Below are 27214 nucleotides of genomic sequence, written 5' to 3' on the forward strand. Positions count from 1 at the left end.
GCTCGGTACACCGGGGTCATTTCTACTATCGACAGTTCAAATTTCATAAGAGATTTTTTTGGTTTATATCGCGTGAATATAAATGTCGTTAAACTCGCCACTACCTGAAACGGACAATTAGTAAGGGGTTTGTCACGTAAACAAAACGTGCCAATTCGTTACCAGTGCAGCACATCGGTGTGCGGGAGGGTAAACCCACCGCAACATTTACAATTCGAGGTTCATATTGGTGTCCCTCAGAATAGCTTAGACTCCGACTGACTCGTTAAACATCTTGCGTGATCGGACGTCGTTATCCCAAACACCCATTTGCCAGGGCGGATGACTTTCAAGTTTGTTGAACTTCGTTCGCACCGCACGCAGCCAACCGTGCTAATCGGAGGGTGCGGCAAAGGGGCGTGGGCGACAAACAAAAAGTTACTTTCCTCGAAGTCATGCGCTCCCCTCTTTCCGTTCTCTCGATGTGCTTTCAAACGTTTCTGTAAATTCAAAATGTGGCCTACACCCTTGGCCAGGGAGGAAACGCCCGTTTTATTTTCTTTTTTGCAGAAGCCATCATCCGGGCGCGTGATTACCGACAGAGACACTTGTCGGTGGAGTGGCTAAGATTCGGCGGTCTCACCGCCGCGGCCCAGGGTTCCATCCCCGGTCAGGGAACAATTGATTGGCACCTCGGATTTAAGCACGGTTGGCTACGTACGTTGCGAAAGAAGTTCACAAAGCACACACACACACGGACTTGTGCCTGCGCGTGTCGCCCCAGAAGAATAAACCGCAGCCTAAACTTCTCTCTCCTTCTCTCTCCCCCCATGAGGTTTTTTTCCTCCTACTGCAGATCGAATCCAGACGAGGTGTCTCCGTCAAAACCGCGCGCAGCGATCCTGCAATAAAGTTCAGCATCACGCCGCCGACATCGGTACAAACCGATTCCCGCCACCCGCACGCAGATGCCAACTCCCGCAAGAGTTCCGGTTAAAACCTGGACAGGTGGCAACCCCGGGGGGGCTGCCCTGTTATTCTTAGGAGGGTCGACCGTTAATGCTGCGTCGAGCGGTATTTGTTCGTAGGGTAATCGCCCGTTGTCTAACGAGCGGCAACTGCCACGAAAATAACTCGAAGCGCCACGCTGCCACGTGGCTGTTGCGTTTCCACCGATCCGCTTTGCCAGCGACGGAGGGCTGGGGAGAGAGCGGTGACGTTATGGTTGCCACCTCCACTGCTTCTACCTGCAGGTCGTCCTCTTTTTCAGGTAGCCGCCCTTGGATAGCTGCGAGTCTTCACACGAAGACTCGCAAAGAGCCATGGATTTGTCAGCTGAATAGTAAAAAAAAACAACACTAAAGGCTCTTACCCCCCTCTTCCTGTGTTTTCAGATGTTGCTCTTCCGACGATTCGTTCCCGGCATTTTGTAGCTCAAGAGGTGGCGACCTGCAGTGTAGTATTGTACAGTCAACAGCAGAGGTGTGGACTCGAGTCATGTGACTTGGACTCGAGTCATGTGACTTGGACTCGAGTCAGACTCGAGTCATGAATTTGATGACTTGCGACTCGACTTGGACTTGCATAACAATGACTTTGTCCCACCTATGAGATGTGGACTCGAGTCATGTGACTTGGACTCGAGTCAGACTCGAGTCATGAATTTGATGACTTGCGACTCGACTTGGACTTGCATAGCAATGACTTTGTCCCACCTATGAGGTGTGGACTCGAGTCATGTGACTTGGACTCGAGTCAGACTCGAGTCATGAATTTGATGACTTGCGACTCGACTTGGACTTGCATAGCAATGACTTTGTCCCACCTATGAGATGTGGACTCGAGTCATGTGACTTGGACTCGAGTCAGACTCGAGTCATGAATTTGATGACTTGCGACTCGACTTGGACTTGCATAACAATGACTTTGTCCCACCTATGAGGTGTGGACTCGAGTCATGTGACTTGGACTCGAGTCAGACTCGAGTCATGAATTTGATGACTTGCGACTCGACTTGGACTTGCATAACAATGACTTTGTCCCACCTATGAGATGTGGACTCGAGTCATGTGACTTGGACTCGAGTCAGACTCGAGTCATGAATTTGATGACTTGCGACTCGACTTGGACTTGCATAGCAATGACTTTGTCCCACCTATGAGATGTGGACTCGAGTCATGTGACTTGGACTCGAGTCAGACTCGAGTCATGAATTTGATGACTTGCGACTCGACTTGGACTTGCATAGCAATGACTTTGTCCCACCTATGAGGTGTGGACTCGAGTCATGTGACTTGGACTCGAGTCAGACTCGAGTCATGAATTTGATGACTTGCGACTCGACTTGGACTTGCATAACAATGACTTTGTCCCACCTATGAGGTGTGGACTCGAGTCATGTGACTTGGACTCGAGTCAGACTCGAGTCATGAATTTGATGACTTGCGACTCGACTTGGACTTGCATAGCAATGACTTTGTCCCACCTATGAGATGTGGACTCGAGTCATGTGACTTGGACTCGAGTCAGACTCGAGTCATGAATTTGATGACTTGCGACTCGACTTGGACTTGCATAGCAATGACTTTGTCCCACCTATGAGATGTGGACTCGAGTCATGTGACTTGGACTCGAGTCAGACTCGAGTCATGAATTTGATGACTTGCGACTCGACTTGGACTTGCATAACAATGACTTTGTCCCACCTATGAGGTGTGGACTCGAGTCATGTGACTTGGACTCGAGTCAGACTCGAGTCATGAATTTGATGACTTGCGACTCGACTTGGACTTGCATAACAATGACTTTGTCCCACCTATGAGATGTGGACTCGAGTCATGTGACTTGGACTCGAGTCAGACTCGAGTCATGAATTTGATGACTTGCGACTCGACTTGGACTTGCATAGCAATGACTTTGTCCCACCTATGAGATGTGGACTCGAGTCATGTGACTTGGACTCGAGTCAGACTCGAGTCATGAATTTGATGACTTGCGACTCGACTTGGACTTGCATAGCAATGACTTTGTCCCACCTATGAGATGTGGACTCGAGTCATGTGACTTGGACTCGAGTCAGACTCGAGTCATGAATTTGATGACTTGCGACTCGACTTGGACTTGCATAACAATGACTTTGTCCCACCTATGAGATGTGGACTCGAGTCATGTGACTTGGACTCGAGTCAGACTCGAGTCATGAATTTGATGACTTGCGACTCGACTTGGACTTGCATAACAATGACTTTGTCCCACCTATGAGATGTGGACTCGAGTCATGTGACTTGGACTCGAGTCAGACTCGAGTCATGAATTTGATGACTTGCGACTCGACTTGGACTTGCATAGCAATGACTTTGTCCCACCTATGAGATGTGGACTCGAGTCATGTGACTTGGACTCGAGTGAGACTCGAGTCATGAATTTGATGACTTGCGACTCGACTTGGACTTGCATAACAATGACTTTGTCCCACCTCTGGTCAACAGTGGGGTTTTTGTTGACAGCATTGGGACAGAGGGAGCAAATCCTTTTCCTGGTGTCCAACATTCTGGAAACACCTTGCAACTCTTCCAAAAACATCTGGCCAGGGTTGAAGATTAGCTCTTTCTCTTCCTCCTCCTCTTCCTTTTTCTATTCTTCTTCTTTTGTACGGCTGCTGATGTAGATGCGGAGCAACAACTAACAATTTCACATTCAGGTGGTCGGGCGAGATAACCGCGCCAGGGGCAGTGGAGCTTATCGATGCGATGCCTCCTCCGTATTTGTGGATCGGGCATTGCGTCGTTTTTTTGTTTGTCCGGTCTAGTTCTGGGTGACCACAAATGTTCCATTTGTGCATCAGGAATTTGCGTCTACTGCCATGGTTTGTGCAGTGGATGGGGTTTAGGGTGGACCATGAGCTTAGACCAGAATATCCTCCAGAGGGCCTCTCTTTCTCGAGCTCCCCTCTGGGGGAGGGGCCTTCCGCTGGCAGTGGCAACGAGCAAGCACATTGCAGGGCTGCATCCTTGACCCTTACCTCGTGACGAGCTGACCCGGGAGTGACCGGGTGTTGCAGCGGCTAGGAGATGTTAACTGCCTCGCCTGCTATACAGGAGGTCGTGGGTTCGATCTCGACCCCGACGCCTGCTGTAAGGTTGAAGTTTGCATGGTGGCGAGATGTTAACTGCCTCGCCTGCTATACAGGAGGTCGTGGGTTCGATCCCGACTCCGACGCCTGCTGTATATTTCGAGTTTGCGTGTCTCGCTCTCCGTGAGTTGCGTGGATTTTTTTTTTCCACGCGATAAGCCGCTTCGTTGAGCTATTATTAGTGGCCAGGTTTCGTCTAAAAAAATATCTATATAGCTTCAGTGGGCCTTACCTGATAAAATAATAGTTTTACGTTTTTTAGACTGGTCTCACGTGTGGCTACGTACGGCGTGAACAAGCTCAACATACATACATGCATACCTGTAGAAGTTGACAGGAAAAAAACGTATGTTTTTTGTCCTTTTCGTTTCGTTTGCTTACTAATATTTAGGCGCGTGGGCAGAGTCGAACACCCGCGCACGTGTGCGCTAAAATGTCGCCCGGGTGTCAGTTAAAGATAAAGCGCGCTTTAGAGACGGAGCCAATATCCGGGCACGCGGCGCTCCATTCACCCTACCGTCCGAATTCAGAATTCTCCTGAAAATGAGGCCCAAGACTGAGCGACGCTCTCCTGGGTAGATACGTACGGTGCGATAGAAGTTCAACTTACATAATACTGTCAATGGGTTTTTTAGATTACGATCACCACAAACAGTATACTTTGCAATTACGACCACTGGTTCCACTTGCCGCAGTCTATTCATGCCACTGTTTTAGGCTCGCAATACAACGGTGGGTTTATTTTAAATGTTACTGTGACATAACCCACTCACAGGGCTTGGATGTTGACTCAATATGATGAAATTCCGATCATAAATGACCTGGCAGCCCACTCGTGGCCACCTTCCAAGTTCGTAAACGTATTTTATCTTTAAAAAAACAAACTCTCTGACAAGCCTCCACTAGTATATGCCACAGCTCTTTGCAATCTTCCATAGTTTGATCAAATTTCAAGTTTATTTTCTTTGACCAGGCGGAGACTTGGCATGAGCCTCATTTGAAAGAGTGACCTGGGGCGGGGGGGGGTCACCAAAATGACAAACAAACAAAAAAATGACCACGAAAAAAACAAGAATAAATTACATAGCATACAATAAAGCATCTTCATACAATGTAAAGCATCTTTATACAATGTACTCGAAGGGCTGCGATATTGCAAAATCGAACGTTCGGCTACACATCCTTGGGCGTTCTCAGCTAATTGTCCCATCGATGCGTCCCGTAACAACAACACGGCGCTACCATCCGGACTATGTGTGCCAAGGACCTCCAATTAGCACGGTTGGCTACGCGCGGCGCAAGAAGCAGTTTACATTGCATACAATAAAGCATCTTTATACAATGTAAAGCATCTTTATACAATGTACTCGAAGGGCTGCGATATTGCAAAATCGAACGTTCGGCTACACATCCTTGGGCGTTCTCAGCTAATTGTCCCATCGATGCGTCCCGTAACAACAACACGGCGCTGCCATCCGGACTATGTGTGCCAAGGACCTCCAATTAGCACGGTTGGCTACGCGCAGCGCAAGAAGCAGTTCAACAAACACACACATTCAACAATTACAGCCGTCTCTGCTGTATCGTTTAGTTTTTTTTTTAAATCCAGCGTAGTTCATGGAAATCGCATCTCACAATCGTTTAGGAACTACAGACAAGCAGCCAGGCAGTGAGCCCGCATTAACAATTGCCCAAGGTCTGCAGTCGTCTATGTTTTAAGGATGTTTTCAGCCAATTAACGAGTGCTCATGCCATACGACGAGCACAACCGTCTGTTATATGTCGATATTCTCTTTTCTCGGTTTACAGTTTGTACAGGATTCTCTCGTTATTCGTGAGGAAAACGTTCCCGGAGATGCTCGCGAAAAGCAAATTTCAAGGATGATGATGATGATAATGGCCCAAGAAATATCGTACGTGCATCGTCTGCAGATGCTTCTAAGGCTTTTCCCCTTCTCCATCTCTCTCACCACTTCGTCCCGTCACTTTCTTTCTCTCGATGCAGTCGCGTAGCATTCCAGACGCGATTCGCGGATTGCCAAAAATCACAGACGCCAAGTTTGTGTACGACGGGGGGGGGGGGGGGGAATACTGTACACGTATAACATTGCACCATGCCATATGAAATAAGATCGTATTAATGTCAAGACGTACGCAACACCGATAATGCCATTTATACGAGGCACGCTTAAATTCTCTGCGTAAGAACACTCGCCATACAGCGCGGTCCAGGTGTCTTGTGACCCCCCCTCCCCCCGACCGCCCCCACTTCATTTACCGAACATTTTCGTTCCTTTGCTTATCCTTTTATGTTTTCACACCCATTGGTACACACACAAAAAAAAAAGATTAAGTTCTAGAAAATTAAACGGGGGTCGCAAGACATCTCAGAAGTGGAATATTTCTAGTGGAGGAATCCGATGAGCTATAAAGTGATTTTTTTTTAACAGGCATCTGGACCATCCCTATCCACTGCTAGCCAGGGACTTGAACAATCGATGCTCACAACTCTGCTCGCATCGCACGCGCGCCCGCGTCTAGCGAGCTTGTGAAAGATTTCTTCAAAGCGCTCTGTGTGTGTCCCCCCCCCCGCAGTTTTGCGCTGCCAATGTACATTTCGCAGCGGGAGGGGAAAACACGTTGACGACACGTCGCTAAATGTTTGATATTTGCCTAAAGAATGTGAGACCATGTTACACAAGCGTCACTCGGCACGCGTCGACTCGAGTGGCTGCGAACAGCTGACGATGCGCCCCCTCACCGGCTCCAAGATTTGTTTGTCGAGGTCTGCTGCTGCTGTTGTTGTTGTTTGTCTGACATAGCAGATGCTCGCGTCAGTTATGAAACGGCTGCAGCGCTTTTAGAAGAAAAAAAATATAAACTAAACTGAACGTGCTAATGAAAAGCCGCGGGGCAATGTGCCGTGAGGGGCAAGGTTTTAAAATCTGTGCGAAACGTCCGCTACGATCTACAAAAAAAATAATCAGAAACTCGGACGCTGCCATGAAAAGCAAAAGCCTAGGGGGAGGGGGCAACGCGAAGAAGCGCCGACGAGAAACGCAACGCTTGGAATCACACCGCGAGGGGGAGAGCAAAACCAACACACACGGGGTGCGAATACAAACTCGGAGGGCTTGAAATTCGCCTTCGAAGAAAAAGTCACATTTGGCATGACAGAAAGCTTGTATCTTCTTGGTTCTTTCGGTAAAGTCACGTAGAAGGGAAATAATAAAATAATAAAAATAAAACATAACTAAATAATATAATAAAATTAAATAATATAAGAATGTAATTAAATAGTAATATTATAATAAAATAAAATTATATATCATGTATTTTTTATTATTTCCTTTCTACGTGACTTTACCGAAAGAACCAAGAAGATGAATCCCTGCAGTCACGAAAGCTTTAAATCGAAAAGAAAGCTTGTATTCGCTTTAGAAGAAAAGGTCACATTTGGCAGGACACAGGTGCTGGGGCAGGGAGGACGGCGGACTAGACTGAGAATCACGTGGCGGCTAACGGAGAGACGCCCGCCGAGGAGACAGAGCGATGAGATCGGCAGGAGACACGCGGATCGCTGCATCGCGAGAGCGTAAAGGATGGCAGCGATGGCTTGAGGGGGGGGGGGGGGGGCGTTCATCCAACAGCGTATAGAGCAAGGATGATGATGGTGGTGGTCACGATATTATTATTATTTCCCTGCTACAAAATTTCTGCTTTTTTGAAATGGGTGCGCATTCTCCGTCTCGTAACACGCGTGCCAATATAATTCGGAGTGTTTACGTTCTGGTAGCAGAGAGGCCTGGCATAATGAGAGTCGGCTTGGAGTGTATTGTATGTTGACTCGCACACATCATTAAAAGGGTCTTAAAAGCCACTCGCTCTAAAATCAGTCCCAGCAGTAGGTTTCCTCACAACGTAAACACCACGCTGATTAGAGTGATGTTTTGATGGTGTAACTAATGGTCAGTCTCCAGACGAGAGCTGTACAGTCAAAACGCATCTGTCATCCATATTCCTATCCAGAATCCCTTCACTGTGCCTCCAAATTCATTCATTTCTTATCCTATTATCCACGCAATGATAATTGCCATTATACTAATATTACCACTATTTTTATTTTAACCAGGCAAGGCCCACTGAACTACCTAATATCTCTTCTTGGTTCTTTCGGTAAAGTCACGTAGAAGGGAAATAATAAAATAATACAAATAAAACATAATAAAATAATTCTCACGACGTTTCGGCCACAACGCAAGCAGCCGTCCTCAGGTGAAGAACAGGTCTGTCGGAAAGACAGACGCTGTCTTTCCGACCGAAAGAACCAAGAAGATGAATCCCTGCAGTCACGAAAGCTTTAAATCGATACCTAATATCTCTTTTACAGAAGCCACAAACGATAGCTCAACAAAGTGGCTGATCATGTGGAAATCTATCGCAGCCAAGTATTCTAAACGCGTGATGTTGATTCTCAATGTGGAGGGAAAAACCGAAAGGACCCGGAGAAAAAGCTACACGACCCACGGGGAGACCACGCCAACTCCAAATATACAGCCATCAGGGTTGAGATTGAACCCACGACCTCCGGCGAGGAAGTTAACATCTCGCCACCGTGGCGCCATGCCGTGGACTGACCCAGAGGTGAAGGTGACGTTAATGTTATTATCAGAACCTTTGGCACATATTAGTCACTCGGAGTGGCCTCTGATAAATTAATCTTATCCAAGCCTTCGCACGGATAAGAGGATTGAGGCCATGAAGTGGCAGAAAAATCTATCCTGTTATTCGCACCTTCATGTGAATAAGGGGATCAAATCCGGACGGGGTGTTAATTCTCATCCCATTCGGTGAGTATATTGCTCCAATACGGGCGATCCATAATTGGTTTCCTGGAAGCATTTTATCCGAGCCTTCGTATGGACAGGAGTAATTTCCCAGCGTGTTTTATCGTCATTTTGAATGCGAGAGCAGGCGGGTATTTGAGCTATAAAATGCACCGCACTGCCAAATGGATGTGTATTTTATGAGACCGTGAGCCATCAAGTGCTTACACGGCAAACTCACAGTGATGGTGGAACTCAAATTTGAGAAGCTTGACGAAAGGCCAAACAAAAAATACAACGACGACGACGTGGCCACTCTTGTCGCCAGTGTTTACGCCGATATTTGCTCAGTGGTAGCTTGGCCAAGGCTACATTTTACGATCATCCAAGCGAGATTGAGAGATGGGGGGTGGGGGGTAGGGGGTTTAAGGGAGCAGCAGGGAAATGCGGAAGATACAAATTATTTGAAAGGTTTTGTTTGAAGACCAAGAATTAAAAAGCCACATGAGGGTTTTCTTGGTTCTCACCGAGGCCCTCTTGGATCAGAGGCTCCGGGAAATCTTGGAATTCTACACCACTCCCATTCCGCCTCTCTCCATGCCTCCTGATTTAGTCTTCATCGACCATCGCCCCGACCTGTCCTGGGCATGTGGCTCACGTTCTACGACATGTGGTTTTATAAACATGGCCAATCGATCAATAATGTAAAACGGTGCACAAAAATAGCATGGAGCGAGAGATGCACGCTTGGAACTACACTGAGAGACAAGGAAGAACAGCACGTGGGATCAGAGAACAATTTTTGCAGGGTTAAGGACAGAAATGAGGAGTCGGAAAAAGTACACGGGGGGGGCTTGGGTGCAGGATGTTTCGCCGGAAGGAACGACGGCCGACGGTCAAGACGAGTGACAGCGTGTCAGGCAAGGCACGTGAGCTCAAACGGAGCGACGCAAATCGCTTGAGTGCTGGATGGATTGTGACATCGTGGGTTCGAGATGGCTTCGGATCGGGGAGGGTTCTTTATCCAGCGGTGGATTAACAGTGGCCAATGATGATGATGATATCCTGGGAAAAGTGTTTTTGGCATCAAATGGTCGTTAGTCTTCACTTGGGTGTGTGATGTTATGAAATGATGAAATGTCCCTTGAGGCGGAAATCTCTTGCGCAAACCACTTGATTTCTGGCAAAGCCCGTTTTTTAAGCTTTCATTTGCCATGCGGAGTTCACGACCTAAGTATGTTCAGATCTTCACTTTTATTCAGTAGCTGCTGACATTTCCCCCTGCTCTAGCATAAGCCAGTCCAACTTCTTATTCATAATAATAATAATAAGTTCCACTTGTAACACGCTGCACAATATTCCGTTGCTCTTGAAGAGAAACATCGACTCGGACGAGGTGCGAGGAAGAACCGCGTCTGCGGTGAATTCTGGTTACGGCTTCGGTGGGTGGCGTGGGTATACGGGGCACCCAAATTACGTTTCGACTCGGCCAAGAGACACGGGAGACACACGCAGCAGCATCTTGTACATAAATCGTGATATTTTAATGTTGTTGTCGAGTACCCGTTCGGCTCCCTTCAGCAAGGCGAGACAGATGCCGATGACGCGAACCTTTGAAGGAGGCAGCAGAGCACAAAACAGCAGGCTCGGTGCTTGGGCAGCAGTAGCCGGGAGTTGCGTAGATTTAAATGAATTGCAGCTCAGCAGAACTCTGCTCATTCGCGACGAAGTAAGGTGTGGATTTCGCGGGTCCAGTGGGGGAACCATTCGTTGGTTAGGGGCACTCCTGACTTCCACAGCGAGGGTTGTGCCACCTGGTCCTTGGGCTGCGAGTATCGGAGGGTCTGGGGAACGTCTGAGCCTCGCGGCTACTTGCAAGTCACACAACCACAACTCCCACCACTCCGACCGCTTGTGGCGGTAGACGGTAAGCCGTCACGCTGCACGTGCCCTCGCTGTGCCTGCACCTGTTCAGAGTTCCGTCCGCGATAACAAGCACCGTGGACAAGGGGGATATCCATAAGGGAATATTTCTGTTTCTGCTCCAGTATGAGCCATGCATGCACCGTACACATGTGTGATGTTTCAGTGTGTGTGTGTGGAGTGGTGGCGCAGCGGTTAGCACGCTGCGTTACGAACCCGGTGGCCCGAGTTTTGATCCCCACTCACGGTCAACACCGGTGACGATTATCTGAACCGGTCCTGGGCCTCCCCTAGGTCAACTCAGCCTCAAATGAGTACCTGGTGCGATGCGTAAACATCGCCACTGGGGAGGCAGAGACGGCCTGGTGTGATGTTGGCCTGGTGTGATGTTGGTCACCCCCCCTCCCCCTCGTGTGTCGTCCCGGCCGTCATAGGTGCTCGCTAACAGCGCTTGCCCCAACAGTCTATTAAGGCTATGGTGGGGGGGGGGGGGAATCTTTGTCTCGTCTTTGTCCTTGGTGTGGGGTCGATGCACAAGGTACATATTATCTATATATAGTTCCAATGACAAACCCATCAAGAATGCGAACAACGACCTTGTTGAATCTCAGAAGATAAGCCGGAGTAAGAATGTATAATGACATGGTTGTTATCGGCCGCAAGAATGGTCAAACAACACCCCACGATTTGCAAAGTGTTTGGGAGGCCTTCATCCAGCAGTGGAATTACAAAGAGTTCTAATCACAACTAGGTGCCTAACCACACGTACACAAACGGCATCTATCTAGGCGTGTACACAGACGTGCACCAGGACGCGTGTGGGTGGGCGAGTGCCTTCAACACAAGGTACACATTCATATTCTTAGGTTTTTTCGGTAAAGTCACGTAGGTAAAAAATTTAAATGAATAAAAGTAAAAAAAAATAAAAAAAAATCACGACGTTTCGGAGGCAACACAAACCTCCGTCTTCAGGTGGAACCGTCACAGCGTCACACGGTCAGTGTTACTTGATACAGCTGTCGTGCTGTGACGGTTCCACCTGAAGACGGAGCCTTGTGTTGCCTCCGAAACGTCGTGATTTTTATTTTATTTTAATATTACTTTTATTAATTAATTTTTTTTACCTACGTGACTTTACCGAAAAAACCTAAGAATATGAATCCTTGCAGTCACGAAAGCTTCAAATCTAGAACAAGGTACACATTTGACCGCACAAAAATATCCAGGAGGCTTTTTTGTAATAATGCAAATGATATAGGACAAGACAAGAAGCACGAGTTAATGGGCACGCTCAATACCACCATCTCTCGGAAGGTGCCTTGCTGGGTCAAATTTGTGTCGAAGGCGGAGTCAAAACTCGACACGGATTCTCTCGTAGCGGCCTCTTTGTTCAATCCTTGCGATGTCGGTCACGCTGCCCATATATAGAGACGGGTGTTTTTGTGGCTTCACTGCAGTGAGTCCGCCTAGCGCTCGAAGGAAAGTGATACAACACCAAAAAAACCCGGGGGGGGGTGGGCACGGTGGAGAGATGTTAACTCCCTCGCCTGGTATGCAGGAGGTCGTGGGTTAGATCCCGACCCTGACGCCTGCTGTATGTTTGGAGTTTGCGTGTCTCTCTCTCCACGTGGTAACGTGGATTTTTCTCCAGGTCCTCCGGTTTTTTCCCTCCATATTTAGAAACATGCGTTTGGAGTATTTGGCTGCTATGAATTTCCACACCACCAGCCGCTTTGTGGAGCTATCATTTGTGATCAGGTCACTTCTGAAAAAGAGCTATATATAGCTCAGTGGGCCTTACCCGGTAAAATAAAAAGTAAAAAAATAAATAGTTCACGTCGAGGTTGGCGAGTGAGCCAGTGGACCGGCTTCACGAGCAGCCCGGCGAACATTTTTGCAACTCTGCGATTGGGATCTACGGATGCAACGTGCCTCACAAAGTTACGTTATTATCACGCTCATCACCATCATGATTGAAGCGGGCAGCGGCGTTACCACGTGGGCCGCGGCTTTGAGATGGGACCGCGTCGTTCTCCCGTGGTCGCACCGTGGGGCTATTCCTCGCATCCCATCAGGGTAACGGACGGCAGCATCCGACGTGCGATGTTCTGAGGAAAGCGATTCGGCACTAGCCGTGATTTTCGGGGCGAATTGAAAAAAACCGGGGTCGCGGGGGGGACTTCAATCCGGACACGGGGGACGTTCTTGAAACCCCTCTCGAAGTCGGTAGTCTCGGGGGGGGGGGGGTGTTGGCCCGCGACACCGGGTGGGTGTAGACGCGAGAGACGTTCGCGTGTCCCTTCTTCCGAGTGTCGGGGGGTGAAGGAAACGTGGGATGGAGTTCCGCGTGCGGCCCGGATTAGCGAGGGACACCGCTGGCCGCGCAGCAAATAACCGCGAGATTCGGACACATTCAGCGGACAATGGGAGGGCGACGCCGGATGGATTGCCGCATCGCGAGAGATGTCGACGGACTCGGGGAGAGGCCTTCATCCAGCAGCAGATAAATCGTGGCGGGGGATCGCTGAAACAAACTATACAATGGGGGGCATTGCCCCCTTCAGACATACCCAGCAGGTGTGCGTTTCATTTTAGTGAAGAAGATATTTTAACATGTTGTCTTACGTTTTTCCCCACTGCAATTCTACGGTATCTTTGCAGGTGTATGTGAAGTATTGGAAAATGACGGCAGGAAACTCCTTGACGGGAACACACTTCTTTTATTAAATCTTGACTTGTAACAATACAACGCGTGGCCTCTCTTCTTCACAATGCGCTTCTCTTGACTCTGGATTCTGTGCTGCCGGCTCTCTGTGCCTCGTGTAGACTCCGCGCCTCGGCTACACTCCTCTCTCGCCTCGTGTAGACTCTGCGCCTCTGCTACACTCTCCACTCGCCTCGTGTAGACTTTGCATCTCTCTCTCTGGCTACACCGTATGCATACTCGGCTCGTGTAGACCTTCCTCTCTCGCTGGCTACACCGTATGCATACTCGGCTCGTGTAGACCGTTCTCTCTCGCTGGCTACACACTATACATTACTCAGCTCGTGTAGACCGTTCTCTCTCGCTGGCTACACACTTATACCTTACTCTCCTCTACTCTCCATTACTCTCCATTACTCTCCATTACTCTCCATTACTCTCCAGGCTCTATCTCTGCACCCTCGTCTTCATTCTTAGATGGTTCCACTTCTGCCCCCTGCTCCTCTGTGCATCACCTTATATACCCCTTCTTCCCGGGAGACGGAGCGGATGCGGACCTCAACGTCGGCACCGCTCCTCAGTTACCCAATCCCCACGCGCTATCCCTACGATCCGGTTCCGCTCAGCGCGTGTTTCCACTCCCCGACCAATCACACCGCGCTGCTACCCGATCACTCCCTCTGGGCGCGTCACCGGCACACAGCCAATCAGCAGCACTACCCCCCACCCGCGCACTGACGCCTGCTCCTCCCCGTCAGCGCGCGTCACCACACACACACCCGTACATACGCGCTGGCACACGACATATACACCCAGCGCGTATCACCACTACATCACCCCCTCCCACATAGCTCGCAGCCGGCCCGGCTGCTAACAACAACCAACCGCGATGATAAAACGACAACCAACAAAAAAAAACCCCGTAACCCCCCGAGTGTGCCCCGTAACATAACACAACAACAACAACAACAAGAATAACTATGTACAGATTGACAATGAACACGAAAAGTCAACAATAACACGATACGAGCAAATTCGAAACGAACGCGCCCCACGTCCCTGCGACTACACGCAGTGACGAGGCGCTCCAACTGCCCCGACTCCTCACGAGGCAGGTCATGCAAAGTAGCACGACCTGGCGCGAGTCCGTCTGGCTGGTCCATCATATGGGGCGGGACACTGACGACCGTCCGGCGGTTCCGGTTGCTCCAGACGGCGCGGAACGGGCCTGAAGGGGCCGGCCCCGCCGCGGAGATCCGGCCGCCGGTGATCGGCAGCTGTCAGTTCCGAGACACCTGGGAGCAGATCAGGCGAAAATACGTGTGGATCAGGCAGAGACATTTCCCCCTCTGGGTCGCCGGTCACGTCACACGCCCGGCCATCACGACACACGGGGAGGCCATATGGAGGCGAGAACGGTTTCAGTCGGGAGGGGTGAACGTACCAACGGCGCTTTCCCCACTTTATCTGAACGCACTGGGGCCGTGCAACGCGCACGACCTCCACGGGTCCCCTCCACGGTCTCAACAATTTAGGCGACGTAGCCAAGGGTGCCTGAGGGCAATGCAGCCAGGCCCTGTCACCTGGTTTCCATTCGTGCATGGACACCTTCCGTGCCCGCAACCGTTCATTAGCAATTTGGCGAGCCCGCGAATTAAGCCGTGCGGCCTCCCTCGCCTCTGTCAGCTTATGAATATTAAACTTAATATGTTCTGCCAAATTAGAATTAGTTCGTGGAGCGGACAGGCCAAGTTGCGTTTCTATTGGCGGGTCAGCTTCCCGACCGTACATCAAATAGAATGGGGAAAACCCCGTAGCTGCATGGGGGGCCATTCTATACGCGGCAAGGACTCCCGGGACCTGCAGGTCCCAATCTACATGTGCCTCGCACACCTGCTGGCACAGCATGGAAGTCAAGGTTTTGTGGAGTCTCTCCACCATCCCGTCAGTCTGCGGGTGGTACGGGGAGGTACGCACCTTCTTGGTACCCAACAGATCGCACACCTCTTGCAACAATTTACTCGAAAATTTTTTACCTTGGTCGGTCAGCAGGCGTTCGGGAGCCCCCTTGTCCAGGACATAGCCCTGGACGAAGGCATCCGTCACAGCCGCTGCCGACTGGTTAGCGAGAGGCCACGCCATAGGCCATCGGGTAAAGTATTCGACCCCCACTAACAAATATTTATTCCCTCTCGGCGTGACTGGGAAGGGCCCCAAAATATCGAGTGCAACGAGCTCGTTGGTACGCGAGACCTGAATAGATTGCAGCGGTGGATTAGCTGCCACGGCCGGTGGTTTACGCCTGGCGCACTCAACGCACCCCTTCAGAATATGCACCACATCACTTCCCATTCCCGGCCAGTAATAGTCACGCTGAAGCAGGGCAAGCGTCTTGTTAACTCCCAAGTGCAAGAGGCGTTCGTGTGCCGCCAAGACAACCCTCCCCCTCACAGCGGAAGGCACCACGAGTGCGTTCCGCCGGGACAAACTGTCCCATTTCAATAACACTCCCTGCTCAAGTACATAGGAGCCGGTACGCTCCTGGTCCCCCTCGGGACCCCCAACCTTGCGGCGCAATGCCAGCAGCGAGCTGTCCGCCATCTGGAGGCGGCCCCATTCGCTGAGCGACAGCGAGAGCAGCGAGTCCCGACCCTGAGAGGCAGTGGAATCATCCCTGATCGGTGCGCCCGCTGTCGCAGCCAGTGCCCCCATCTCCCCCGCAAGCGTCGGTTTACAGCGCGCCGATCCCGACAAACACGCGCATTCATCACAAGGCAACAACCGCGACAAGCAATCGGCATTCGTGTGTCGCAACCCCTTACGGTACGTAGTCGTAAACTGATAGTCCTGGAGGACTTCCAACCAACGCGACAACTGGCCCGAGGGCTGGGCGACCCTCAATGAATACTGTAGCGCCGCGTGGTCCGTTCGGACTGTAAAGTGACGACCATAAAGATATGGCCTAAACTGCTGCACAAAAAAAACAATGGCAAGCAGCTCGCGACGGGTGACACAGTAGCGCTGCTCCGCCGGAGACAACACCCTACTACCGTAGGCGACAACTCTTTCGACACCCCCAACGACTTGGGATAGCACCCCCCCAATGCCCGTGTTGCTAGCATCCGTGTCCAGCAAAAAGGGACTGGCAAAATCGGGATAACACAAGGGTGGGGCACCCACCAAGGCGTCCCGGAGGGAGCGAAACGCGGCCTCCTCCTCCGGTCCCCATTTGAACTTCACTCCCTTCGCCGTTAGAGCGTGCAAGGGTTTTGCAATAGTGGCGAAGTGCTCAACGAACCGCCGATAATAAGAAGCAAACCCGATGAAACTACGCACGTCGGAAACGGACGTAGGTGTCGGCCACGAACCGACACAATCCGTCTTCGCGGGATCGGTGGAGATCCCCGAAGAATCGACAATGTGACCCAAGTATCTAACCGACTTCCGAAGGAGGTGACATTTGGCCGGTTTAAATTTCAGCTTAGCCGATCGCATTCGCAAGAACACCCCTCTCAATCGCTGGAGGTGTTCTTCAAACGTTTTACTGAAAACAATGACATCGTCCATATAAATCAAGCATGTATCCCACTGCAAGCCCGACAAAACCAACTCCATAAGTCGCTGAAACGTCGCTGGAGAGGAGTGAAGTCCCCTGGGTAACCGGTTAAACTGGAACAGCCCCCCTGGAGTCCGAAATGCTGTCTTAGGTTTCGACTCTTCGTCGAGCGGCAACTGCCAAAACCCCGATAACAAATCAAGAGTCGAAAAATATCGCGCACCAGACAATGCATCGAGGGACTCATCCATCCTGGGGAGCGGATACGCGTCAGCCACAGAGATCTTATTCAGGCGACGGAAATCAACGCAGAATCGCAGGGACCCGTCCTGCTTCTTAACCAGCACAATAGGCGCTCCCCACGGGCTAGAGGAGGGCGAAATAATATCGGCTTCTAGCATTTCGTTAACAGCCGACTGAACATGTTCCTTCTCCACGGGACTCAGTCGGAAGGGATTTAGCTTGACCGGCGCCGCATCGCCCGTTTCAATGTGGTGGTGCAACAAATCTGTGCACCCAATGTCATACTCATGTTTACTGAACACATCAGAGAATTCTATGAGCAACTCGCGCAGCGCACCCAACTGCGCCGCCGACAAATCGTCCGAGGCGGCGCATAGCGAATGGACCCACTCAAGGTCTTCCCTTGGCTCAACGTTCCGCGCGGGGCTCGAGCCCACCTGCGCAACCAACCCATCATCCACAGGGACCCGCGCCGCGTGAGCCAGCACGGTGCCCAGTGGAATGACAGCTGGCCGCGACCCCGCGTTCAAAACCATCACAAACGGATCCCTGTCAGCCCGCACCAAAGTGTGAGCCACCGATAAATCAAGACCCCCGACAGCCTTGTTAGAAGGACCCAAAAGCATACTTTGTTCCGAAGCCTCCCTCACCCATGGTTTCCGCAACCGGAGGGGAATCAACATCTGTGAACCCGGGGGCACATGCACGGTCTGTGTCGCCACCGCTTGTATCGTAGCGCACGCCGTCCGAATGTCAGTAGGGCTCGTCAAAAATGCAATCCGGCGACCCGATGGCAGTTCAATGCATCGTTGATCGATAAGAATTTTAATGGGCATTTTAGCCAAAAAATCAGTGCCCAAAAGACACGGAACCGCCAAAGAAGACGAAACGAAAACGGGTCCCGACAATTTGATATTTCCAATGCAAATGGACGCCCTAATCTGACCGATAATGCCCAACGATCCCCCATTAGCGGCGTAAAATGGCACATCCACTGGAAGCAGCGGACGACATTGGACTGGGAGAATATCATAAATGAGGTCCGATATAATAGTTGCCGATGCCCCCGTGTCCACTAACACCCTAATCTCGACCCCATCAATAGATCCCGTAACAACGGACGAACCCGCCGAAGCAGCCACAATTCTATGCCCCAATTCCGCCCATTCGATGTCTCCCTGGTCCCGGCCGAACCCCCCTCGCCGAACCGAATCCCCGAACCTTAACCGGCCCTCCTCCGCCGCAACGCGGCGTCCCATGTGTGCCGAATAAACAGGCCGAGCGTGTGAGGTGCCGCGACTTGCCGGGGATTGTAGAGATGACTTGGGATCTCGGTCGTCGTCCAGCCGAGCACCCATGGCGCGCTGACGCGGAGCGCGGCACCCGGACGCCACGTGGCCCCGGAGGCTGCAGTTATAGCACGTGACGAGGGTCGGAGTAGATCTTGGATGCTCCGACTTTCGGCCCGATCGCAGAGGCGACCGAGCCCCCGGCCTCCAGTCCCCTGGTCGTCCCGTGGCGAACGCCTCCTCTCGTGGGCTGACGACTTGGGGTTCGGTGACCACCGAACCCGGAGCTGCGACGACAGCAGCGTTGCAACCAACTCCTTGTTTCCGTTGTAGGGCCTCGTGCGCTTGAATACTCGTGGCGACTCTCAAAGAAGAAATATCAATCTCGTCAGCTGCGTTGATAGGGACCCCCAGGTCCTGCGCCAACTTAAGCAGCTGCTCCAAAACCATCGCGTCTTGGCCCTCCTCGTCCATCCGAGGGAACGCAGCATCAGCAAGAGCCAGCAACGCCGTGCGATAGGCCAGCGCGGTCTCCGTGGCCGCTTTCCGTCTTGCGTAGAAATGATGGCGGCACGCCGAGGGAGGTCCGTAGACCCTGGCCAACAAACCCAGCGCATCCTTCAGCGTGGAGCGGTCCGACTTCCGTGCAGACCTGAAGGCCGCGAGCGCGTCGTCGTCCAGCAGGGCAGGCAACGCCCGCAGCGCCGTAGCATCGGACCACGCTGACATCTCTTGATGCGCCAAAAACCTTCGCTGAAATTTGCCCCAGTCTCCGCCTTCCGCCTTGAAGGCTGACAACGTGGGCAGACGCTGCTGAAAAATGAAGTCATCCGCCTCGTGGTTCCTCTCCGCCTCTCCGTCGGTGTGTAAGATGGCGGCTCCAGCGGCAGACGTAAAATGGCGGACCCCCTCGCGCGCTGATGACGTCGATGCGCGCGCTTGGGAACCCACCACCACGTGGCGCTCGCCGTTCCCGCCAAAAGTAGGCCCAGGCGCAATGGCGGGAATCCCCCATTCGTTTTGGCGGGAATCTGCGGGGCGACCTTGTAAAATGTCCCCCACCGTCCCCGCTCCTCCCGACGAGCTGATCTCCGCCAAGATGGACGCGGCGGCGAGCAGCAGCTCCGCCAGTCGGGAGTGCGCCTCCCGAAGCACGGCCTCGGTCCCCGGTCGCTCGGCCGGCGCCGTCGACGGATCCTGTAGCGTGGGCAAGTCTTCCTCCTCGCCCCCCGCCACCAGCGGCCCCGAGTCGTCCAGGTTTTCCTCGCGGTCAATCCCGTGGGTCCTACGGGTCTTCCTTGTCTCCATGCTTGGAAGCCCGTTTCACTTCTGACGCCAGATGAAGTATTGGAAAATGACGGCAGGAAACTCCTTGACGGGAACACACTTCTTTTATTAAATCTTGACTTGTAACAATACAACGCGTGGCCTCTCTTCTTCACAATGCGCTTCTCTTGACTCTGGATTCTGTGCTGCCGGCTCTCTGTGCCTCGTGTAGACTCCGCGCCTCGGCTACACTCCTCTCTCGCCTCGTGTAGACTCTGCGCCTCTGCTACACTCTCCACTCGCCTTGTGTAGACTTTGCATCTCTCTCTCTGGCTACACCGTATGCATACTCGGCTCGTGTAGACCTTCCTCTCTCGCTGGCTACACCGTATGCATACTCGGCTCGTGTAGACCGTTCTCTCTCGCTGGCTACACACTATACATTACTCAGCTCGTGTAGACCGTTCTCTCTCGCTGGCTACACACTTATACCTTACTCTCCTCTACTCTCCATTACTCTCCATTACTCTCCATTACTCTCCATTACTCTCCAGGCTCTATCTCTGCACCCTCGTCTTCATTCTTAGATGGTTCCACTTCTGCCCCCTGCTCCTCTGTGCATCACCTTATATACCCCTTCTTCCCGGGAGACGGAGCGGATGCGGACCTCAACGTCGGCACCGCTCCTCAGTTACCCAATCCCCACGCGCTATCCCTACGATCCGGTTCCGCTCAGCGCGTGTTTCCACTCCCCGACCAATCACACCGCGCTGCTACCCGATCACTCCCTCTGGGCGCGTCACCGGCACACAGCCAATCAGCAGCACTACCCCCCACCCGCGCACTGACGCCTGCTCCTCCCCGTCAGCGCGCGTCACCACACACACACCCGTACATACGCGCTGGCACACGACATATACACCCAGCGCGTATCACCACTACATATGTAAAAACCTCGAGTGTATACCGTGCGACGAATGAGTGTCAAGTAAGGGGACGTTCAAAAGGGAACAAGAGGTTTAGAATGCTCGTTGTGGTTGTTGCTGGTTTAAAGTAAATTACTGTCAGGGGGTTTCTACAGAAAGCGGTTGAGGCTTTTGTCAGCTGTTCCGGCTGTTTTAAAGTATGAGTGGTCACAAGCGGCATTGACATCTTAGAATCCGTGATGCGCGCAGTGTCCGTTCGTGTGTTCTCAGAGAGAGAGAGGGGGGGAGAACGATGATGAGGCGCGGGAAAACCGCAAACAAGCGGGAAGGGAGCCAGAACCGGCGCCAACAATTTCCCCAAAGATCTGCGGTCCTATATTGGGATGTTTGTCCAACTCCACTAATGATAGTGTTTATGTATGTTGGGAGAAAACCGGAGGAGACGCGGAGAGAAAAAGCCCACACATGCGAGGAGACAACACTCGATTCCCCCCCCACCCCCCGTACAGATGGAAATGGACGGATTGGAATTAACTTTCCGTACATCCAGATTCTGGCAAGCCAGAGATGGCGACCTCGTCGCCCACAGGTAGGGAGGGGAGATCCACCAGCCCTCGCCGACAGAGTGCTGCACTGCGGGTGTGCAGCTTCGCCACCAGCGCCGGGAATCTGCTGTTCAACCTTAGAATGCGAAGGGCAGTGGCGCTGTGAACCCGGTGACCTGGGTTCAATTCCCGGCAAGGGCTAGGTTTGGCGGCGAGGGAAGTCTGAACGAGTCCTGGGATTGCCACCGCTCTCCTTCGCGGACCCCTCACCGGGCCAGCGTGGTGAAGTATGGACAAACCACCTCCGTGACGGACGCCGCGTGGCTTGACAAAGGGGCCGTAAAACATTGCGGCGCTGTTTGTGCCGCGTTGTCTGCGTAACGCTTACGCCACACTTTGCCTGCCCTGAGGTTTTATTTGATGACGCTTGCCAATATCTCGTACGCACCATTCGAGTGTGCGAGCTGTAAGCCGCTTGATAAAAAGAGATTTTCTCAAAGACGTGGCTGCAATGATAAAATAGCGAGTTTTTTTTCTTCACACGGACAAAAGAATTTCCCTGTGACCATTTACTCGTAGTATTTGATTTACCAGGCAAAACAGGGCCTTATTTATTCTACCCTTTTCCGGAAGGTGTGTGTGTGTGCGCGAGTGGGTGCAGTGACGCAGTGGTTAGCGCACCCGACAGTGAATATTTGAGCCAGTCCCGAGCCTCCCCTAGGTTGACTCGGCCTCAAATGAGTACCTGATGCAATGTGTACACATCGCCACTAGGGAGACAAAGGCGGCCGGGTGTGGTGCTGACCACCCACCCCCTCATGTGCAATGTCGGCTTCATAGGTGCTCGCTAACAGCACTTGCCCCAAGTCTGTTAATAGGCCATACAGGGGATCTTTGCATTTTGCATAAGGAGGTACATGCCACCTATAAAGTTTGGCCAACCGTCTGAAATCACACACGGTAAAAAAAAAACCCCAGTTAATACGGAAACACTGACGTGGCTATGAAAAACGCAACATGACGCCAACACCTCTGGCAGTAAAGAAAGGCGTTTTTGGAATCTTAAAGCTGCTATATATATTTTTTAATGTTCGTCAATAACATCACCACCCTTCAAAAGGAAAATATTTAATAGGCGACGTTCTGCTGCAATGTCCCTTTCTTTATTGCGGAGTTTTATGGGTCACTGACCAAAATGTCTCCTGTTAAATGGCAGAGCGTGTTATTTGATGGATGTTTTTTTGTTATTTCAAAGTTTCAGGAAATATTTTTTTTCATAGCAGACAGCACTGCTATGAAGAAGGGCCATTTGGCTGAAACATCGCCCATTTATATATATATTTCCCCTAATGGCCGATCTATGAAAAAAAGTAATTTTCGTTTTTTGTTATTTATGCTTGCGCACTCCTGCCAGACGCGGTCACAAATTATTTTCTTTAACGGTGGAAATAATAGATCGGTTTGTTCCGTTATTAGCCTTAAGGCTACTACTGCAGTATACGCGTTGAGAACAATTCTTACCGCCATGTGGAATTGACTTGGCGGTGAAAACTCCATGATCCAACGCGATTTTTACTGTGCACCTTTCTCCTCGACCGCAAGTTTTTTTCTTTTCTGAAATTGAAGTTCAGTTCCTGAAACCTACGCGGCAGAATGCGTTTGTCACCAAACCCCTGTCCCCCCCAACACACAAATTTATGGGAAAGTTTCACCACACAATGTCGAACACACACCCACGTTAAAATATTTTGTTTACGTGTATGAGCGAAATGTATTTATTTCTTAGCCAAGGAGCGAGTCGCCGAGTTTCAAGACTCGTATTTTCCCCAAAGTATCCTGCAATGGAATCTTTGGAGCACTTCGAAATTAAACCCCACGCGTACTCAAATCTCCACACAGACCGATTCAGGACTCCGTTGCTGGATTCACGAATGGATCTCATGGCTACATTGCAGGGCGATCCCACAAGGAGCAGTATCGCAAACCAACGGCCACTACACCGAAACTTCCTGCTGAGCTGCCAAAAAAAATCTGTCGAGACCGAGTGCATCCAGGGCAATTTGGTCATCGCTTTAACAAGAACAGCAACAACATTGAGCCCAAAAGCCACAACTCTTTAACTCCGCTTCCTTGAACTCGGCTTCCGAGAGCCACTCCATAACCAAACCATATGCTCGAAACACTCTCTCGCGTGGGACCAGACACATTACACGTCGGGTTTAAAATAGAACGCGCATGCAAGCTTCTAATTATATACCGCACCTACCGCAAGTTGTATAGATACTTTACAGGCGTCTTACACTACAAGTATGACAATCTCGTGAACACAACAACGAGATGGCAGTAAGAGATACGGATTATTGAATCTATCTGTGTGGAGCTTTCTGAGTTACCTCCTCGTGTATGAGAGTTTTTTTTAAGGGCACTGGTTTTACACCATTGGAACCTCATTTGCCAGTAAAAAATATGATAACGGGTTTTTTACCCTTCTATCTGGCAACAAAACTGACACCTTTTTTTTACAAGGAGTCCATGTTTGCATAGACCACAATACCAATCAACTTCAAGGACAGTGCATACATTATCAGTTATGTTTTTTGTTTGCATTATGACTGCAGGTATTGTGGTCTATGCAAACATGACTCCTTGTAAAAAAGGTGTCAGTTTTGTTGCCAGATAGAAGGGTAAAAAACCCATTATCATGGCACTGGTTTTGTTTACGAGGCTCCTGCTACATAGGGATGTTTTTTTTTTAATCAGTTTCACTAACGAGTGGCTTGTGGATGGAAACGCGAATTCCCCGGAGGAAAAGCACCACGAAACAATAAACTCTGCTTACATTCAATAATTCATCGCAAAATGCTGCCATCTCCTGGCCACCTCGTAGCGCGACGGTGTCATTAGGGGGCCGTCCATAAATGACGTCACGCAATTTTGGACGATTTTTTACCCCCCCCCTCGTCACACGGCGTCACAAAAAGTCAGACCCCCCCTCAAATATGACGTCACAAAGCTCTGCCCCCCCCCCTCCCCCCAAAAACATATTTCCATTTTAAAAATAAAACATGCTTCAAATCAATTTAAACTATTGTCATTGCTGTGCGTATTTAATGTGGCGCTGCACTCTGATGTTGTAGGAGTGTTGTTATAACAATTAGTGTTATAACAATTCTATATTTATGTAAAGTTGCGTGACGTCATTTATGCACGGCCCCTAACCACAATTCGAGAGGGACGGTCACCAAGAAACAAAGCAGTGCGGCGCGTGTAACTAAGGAAACAAAAGCATCGACTAAGCATGCCGATATATCAACGCCACGTGCAATATTTTTCGTAAACTAAGATCTAAAAACGGTGTGGAAATCGGTGGAACGAAAGTAGAAAATACAAAATAGATGGGGGGGGGGGGGCAGTGGAGGGAAGACAACAAAGACATACAAATCGCTTCTCGAATCGAGTGGTAACAGCTGTCACTCTCGTTACAGAATTAATTTGTGTGTGCAGCTCGAACCAGACACGCGGTCTAGCGCCTGCGTAAGTGTGCAAGGCCACGCTGTCGTACACGTGCGTGAAAACGCTGTCGTACAGGTGTAAGAATGTTGTTATACACCTGTGTGAGACCACGCCGTTGTACACCTGCGTGCACTACACAGCCACAACCGTGGAAAGGGCCACCCATGTCACACCTGCAGAGGAGGAACAGCACTGTTACACACCCGTGCAATAAACAACACGCCGCTGTTAAGACGCACCTGTGCAAATCCACAGGTGGAAGAAAACCACGTGCGCTCACAATTCCACCCCCCTCCCCCCACCCGGGTCATTAACAAAGTAACTAAGAACGGCCAACAAATCGACGCGTCAAAGTGAACGATGCGGCAGATACAATTTGTGGCCGACACAATTTGTGGCATCTCCACCGCGTGCCCAAACAAGTCTCCGACGGCACGCGGAACACGCTCGCGACCGCCTCTTACCGCGGCCGCCACGTGCGTTGGAGCGCCGCCACCACCACCACCACCTCCTCCTCCTTCCTTGGCTGCGACCTGGCCGTCTTGCTCCAGTGGCGGGGCCCTTTTCTCCTCTTCCATGACGAGCAAGACGAAAGGGCTTTAACAGCGCTCGCTAATGTCACACTCTTCGTCGCCGTCGCCTGCCGTCGATGTGAATTGTTGTGAATTGTGAGCAGTCGCCACGCACAACTTGTTACGCACGCACGCTCGCTCTAGGCCGTAATACAACTGTTGCCGCTGGCTGGCTCATCGCCCGCAGCACTTTCGCGGCACATGTGGCAAGTTCGACACGGAGGGCTGGCTATACGGTGGGCGCTGCTTGCTGATGATAGCTGTAGTTGGTGCTGGTGGTTGTGGCTGCTGTGATCGCTGCTGTAACAGCTGCTGCTGTTGCTGGTGGTGGTGTCGCTGCGTTTACGTGGCGCATGGAGCAGCGGTCGTCACTGCTCGCGTGCGTTCCGGCATCATTTGCTGCTGGGCCCTCTACCGGCAGCACGAGATGTGCCTGCCGTGGTGTGTGTGTGTGCGGGAACAGCCGTCCGCGTGTGTTGTACACGTGTCACCCGCACCGTGCGCGCGCGTGAATATATACGCGCGCGCGCGCCTACGCGAGTTTGTCCGTGTGTATGCGCGCGCGCGCGCGCGTGTGTATGCCTGCGTCTGCCTCTGGTGTGCGTGTGCGTGCATTGTATGTCACTCCGCCCTCCGATGTTGGCTCCATTGTGTTGGGTTGCCTCCGCCCCCCAAAACGAGGGGAGGGAGCGTGGCGGTTGTGGGTGTTGGGAGGCCGTGTTTGCGGGGGATGAGTAAAGAGGCGTGGGTGGGATGAGGGAGGGAGGGAGGGAGGAGGGAAAAAGTCCCATATTTTTTGGGGTCTTTCGGTAAAGGCACGGAGATTGGTTCAAAATGAATAAAAATTAAAAAAACCATAAAATCTACGCGACTTTACCGAAAGACCCAAAGAATATGAATCCCTGCTGCCACGAAAGCTTTAAGTCAAGAAAAAGCCCCACACTTTGAAGAAGAAAAAAAGGGGCCGCCCATAAATGACGTCACGCGATTTTGGACTATTTTGACCCCCCCCCTCGTCACACGGCGTCACAAAAATTCAGAGCCCCCCCTCAAATATGACGTCACAAAGCTCTGCCCCCCCCCCCAAAACCATATTTTATTTTTTAAATAAAACATGCTTTAAATCGCTTTAAACTATTGTCATTGTAGTGCGTATTTAATGTAGAGCTGCACTCTGATGTTGTAGGAGAAAATATGTATTAAAAAGTCTATTTAATTAAGTAGAACGTGTTGTCTAGATGTATTTAAAGTTGCGCATTTTGATGTGACGTCACATTTCTCAAACCCCCCCTCGTCACAGATCGTCACAAATGTCTGAACCCCCCCCCCCCCTCCTAGGTGCGTGACGTCATTTATGGACGGCCCCAAACTCGGTTCCCGAAGCAATTTGGGAGTTTGTGCGATTTGAATGCAGTCCCGGTGTTGCTGTTTCGTCTGCGCAGCCGAGAAGAGAGAAGGGCGACCCGGAGGCGAGAGGGAAGATGTTGGTGCACAGGCGTGGCACTGGGGGTGCGTGCGCGGTATGAGCCTGTGATTGTTACGCGGTATTAATGCAGAACACCCTGACATGTCACACGCAGAGAAAGGCGCCCGATGGCAGAACGTACACCGCCGAGGCCGAGGGAGCGATGCGCGAGAGATCCGGTGATTGTATCGATCGTTACATCGCTGGACCGTGACAGGTGGCGGCGGCGGCGGTTTGGGTGGAGGCCTTCATCCAGCAGTGGATTGATCGTGATT

General features: G+C 51.1%; 1 protein-coding gene across 2 annotated transcripts in view; it reads right to left on the reverse strand.

Annotated features, from left to right (window-relative positions):
* The window catches only part of LOC144933068 (solute carrier family 2, facilitated glucose transporter member 11-like), a 71382-nt gene extending 45410 nt beyond the window's left edge, over window positions 1-25972 (reverse strand). For both annotated transcript variants that reach the window (XM_078857564.1, XM_078857565.1), the window contains exon 1: window positions 25367-25972. In XM_078857564.1, coding sequence (XP_078713690.1) covers window positions 25367-25480 — 114 coding nt within the window. In that variant the 5' untranslated portion in view covers window positions 25481-25972. The remainder of the gene's footprint in view (window positions 1-25366) is intronic.
* Between the last annotated feature and the right edge of the window lie 1242 nt (window positions 25973-27214).

This window comes from Lampetra fluviatilis, chromosome 6 (genome assembly GCF_964198595.1).
Source record: "Lampetra fluviatilis chromosome 6, kcLamFluv1.1, whole genome shotgun sequence".
Lineage (NCBI taxonomy): Eukaryota > Metazoa > Chordata > Hyperoartia > Petromyzontiformes > Petromyzontidae > Lampetra > Lampetra fluviatilis.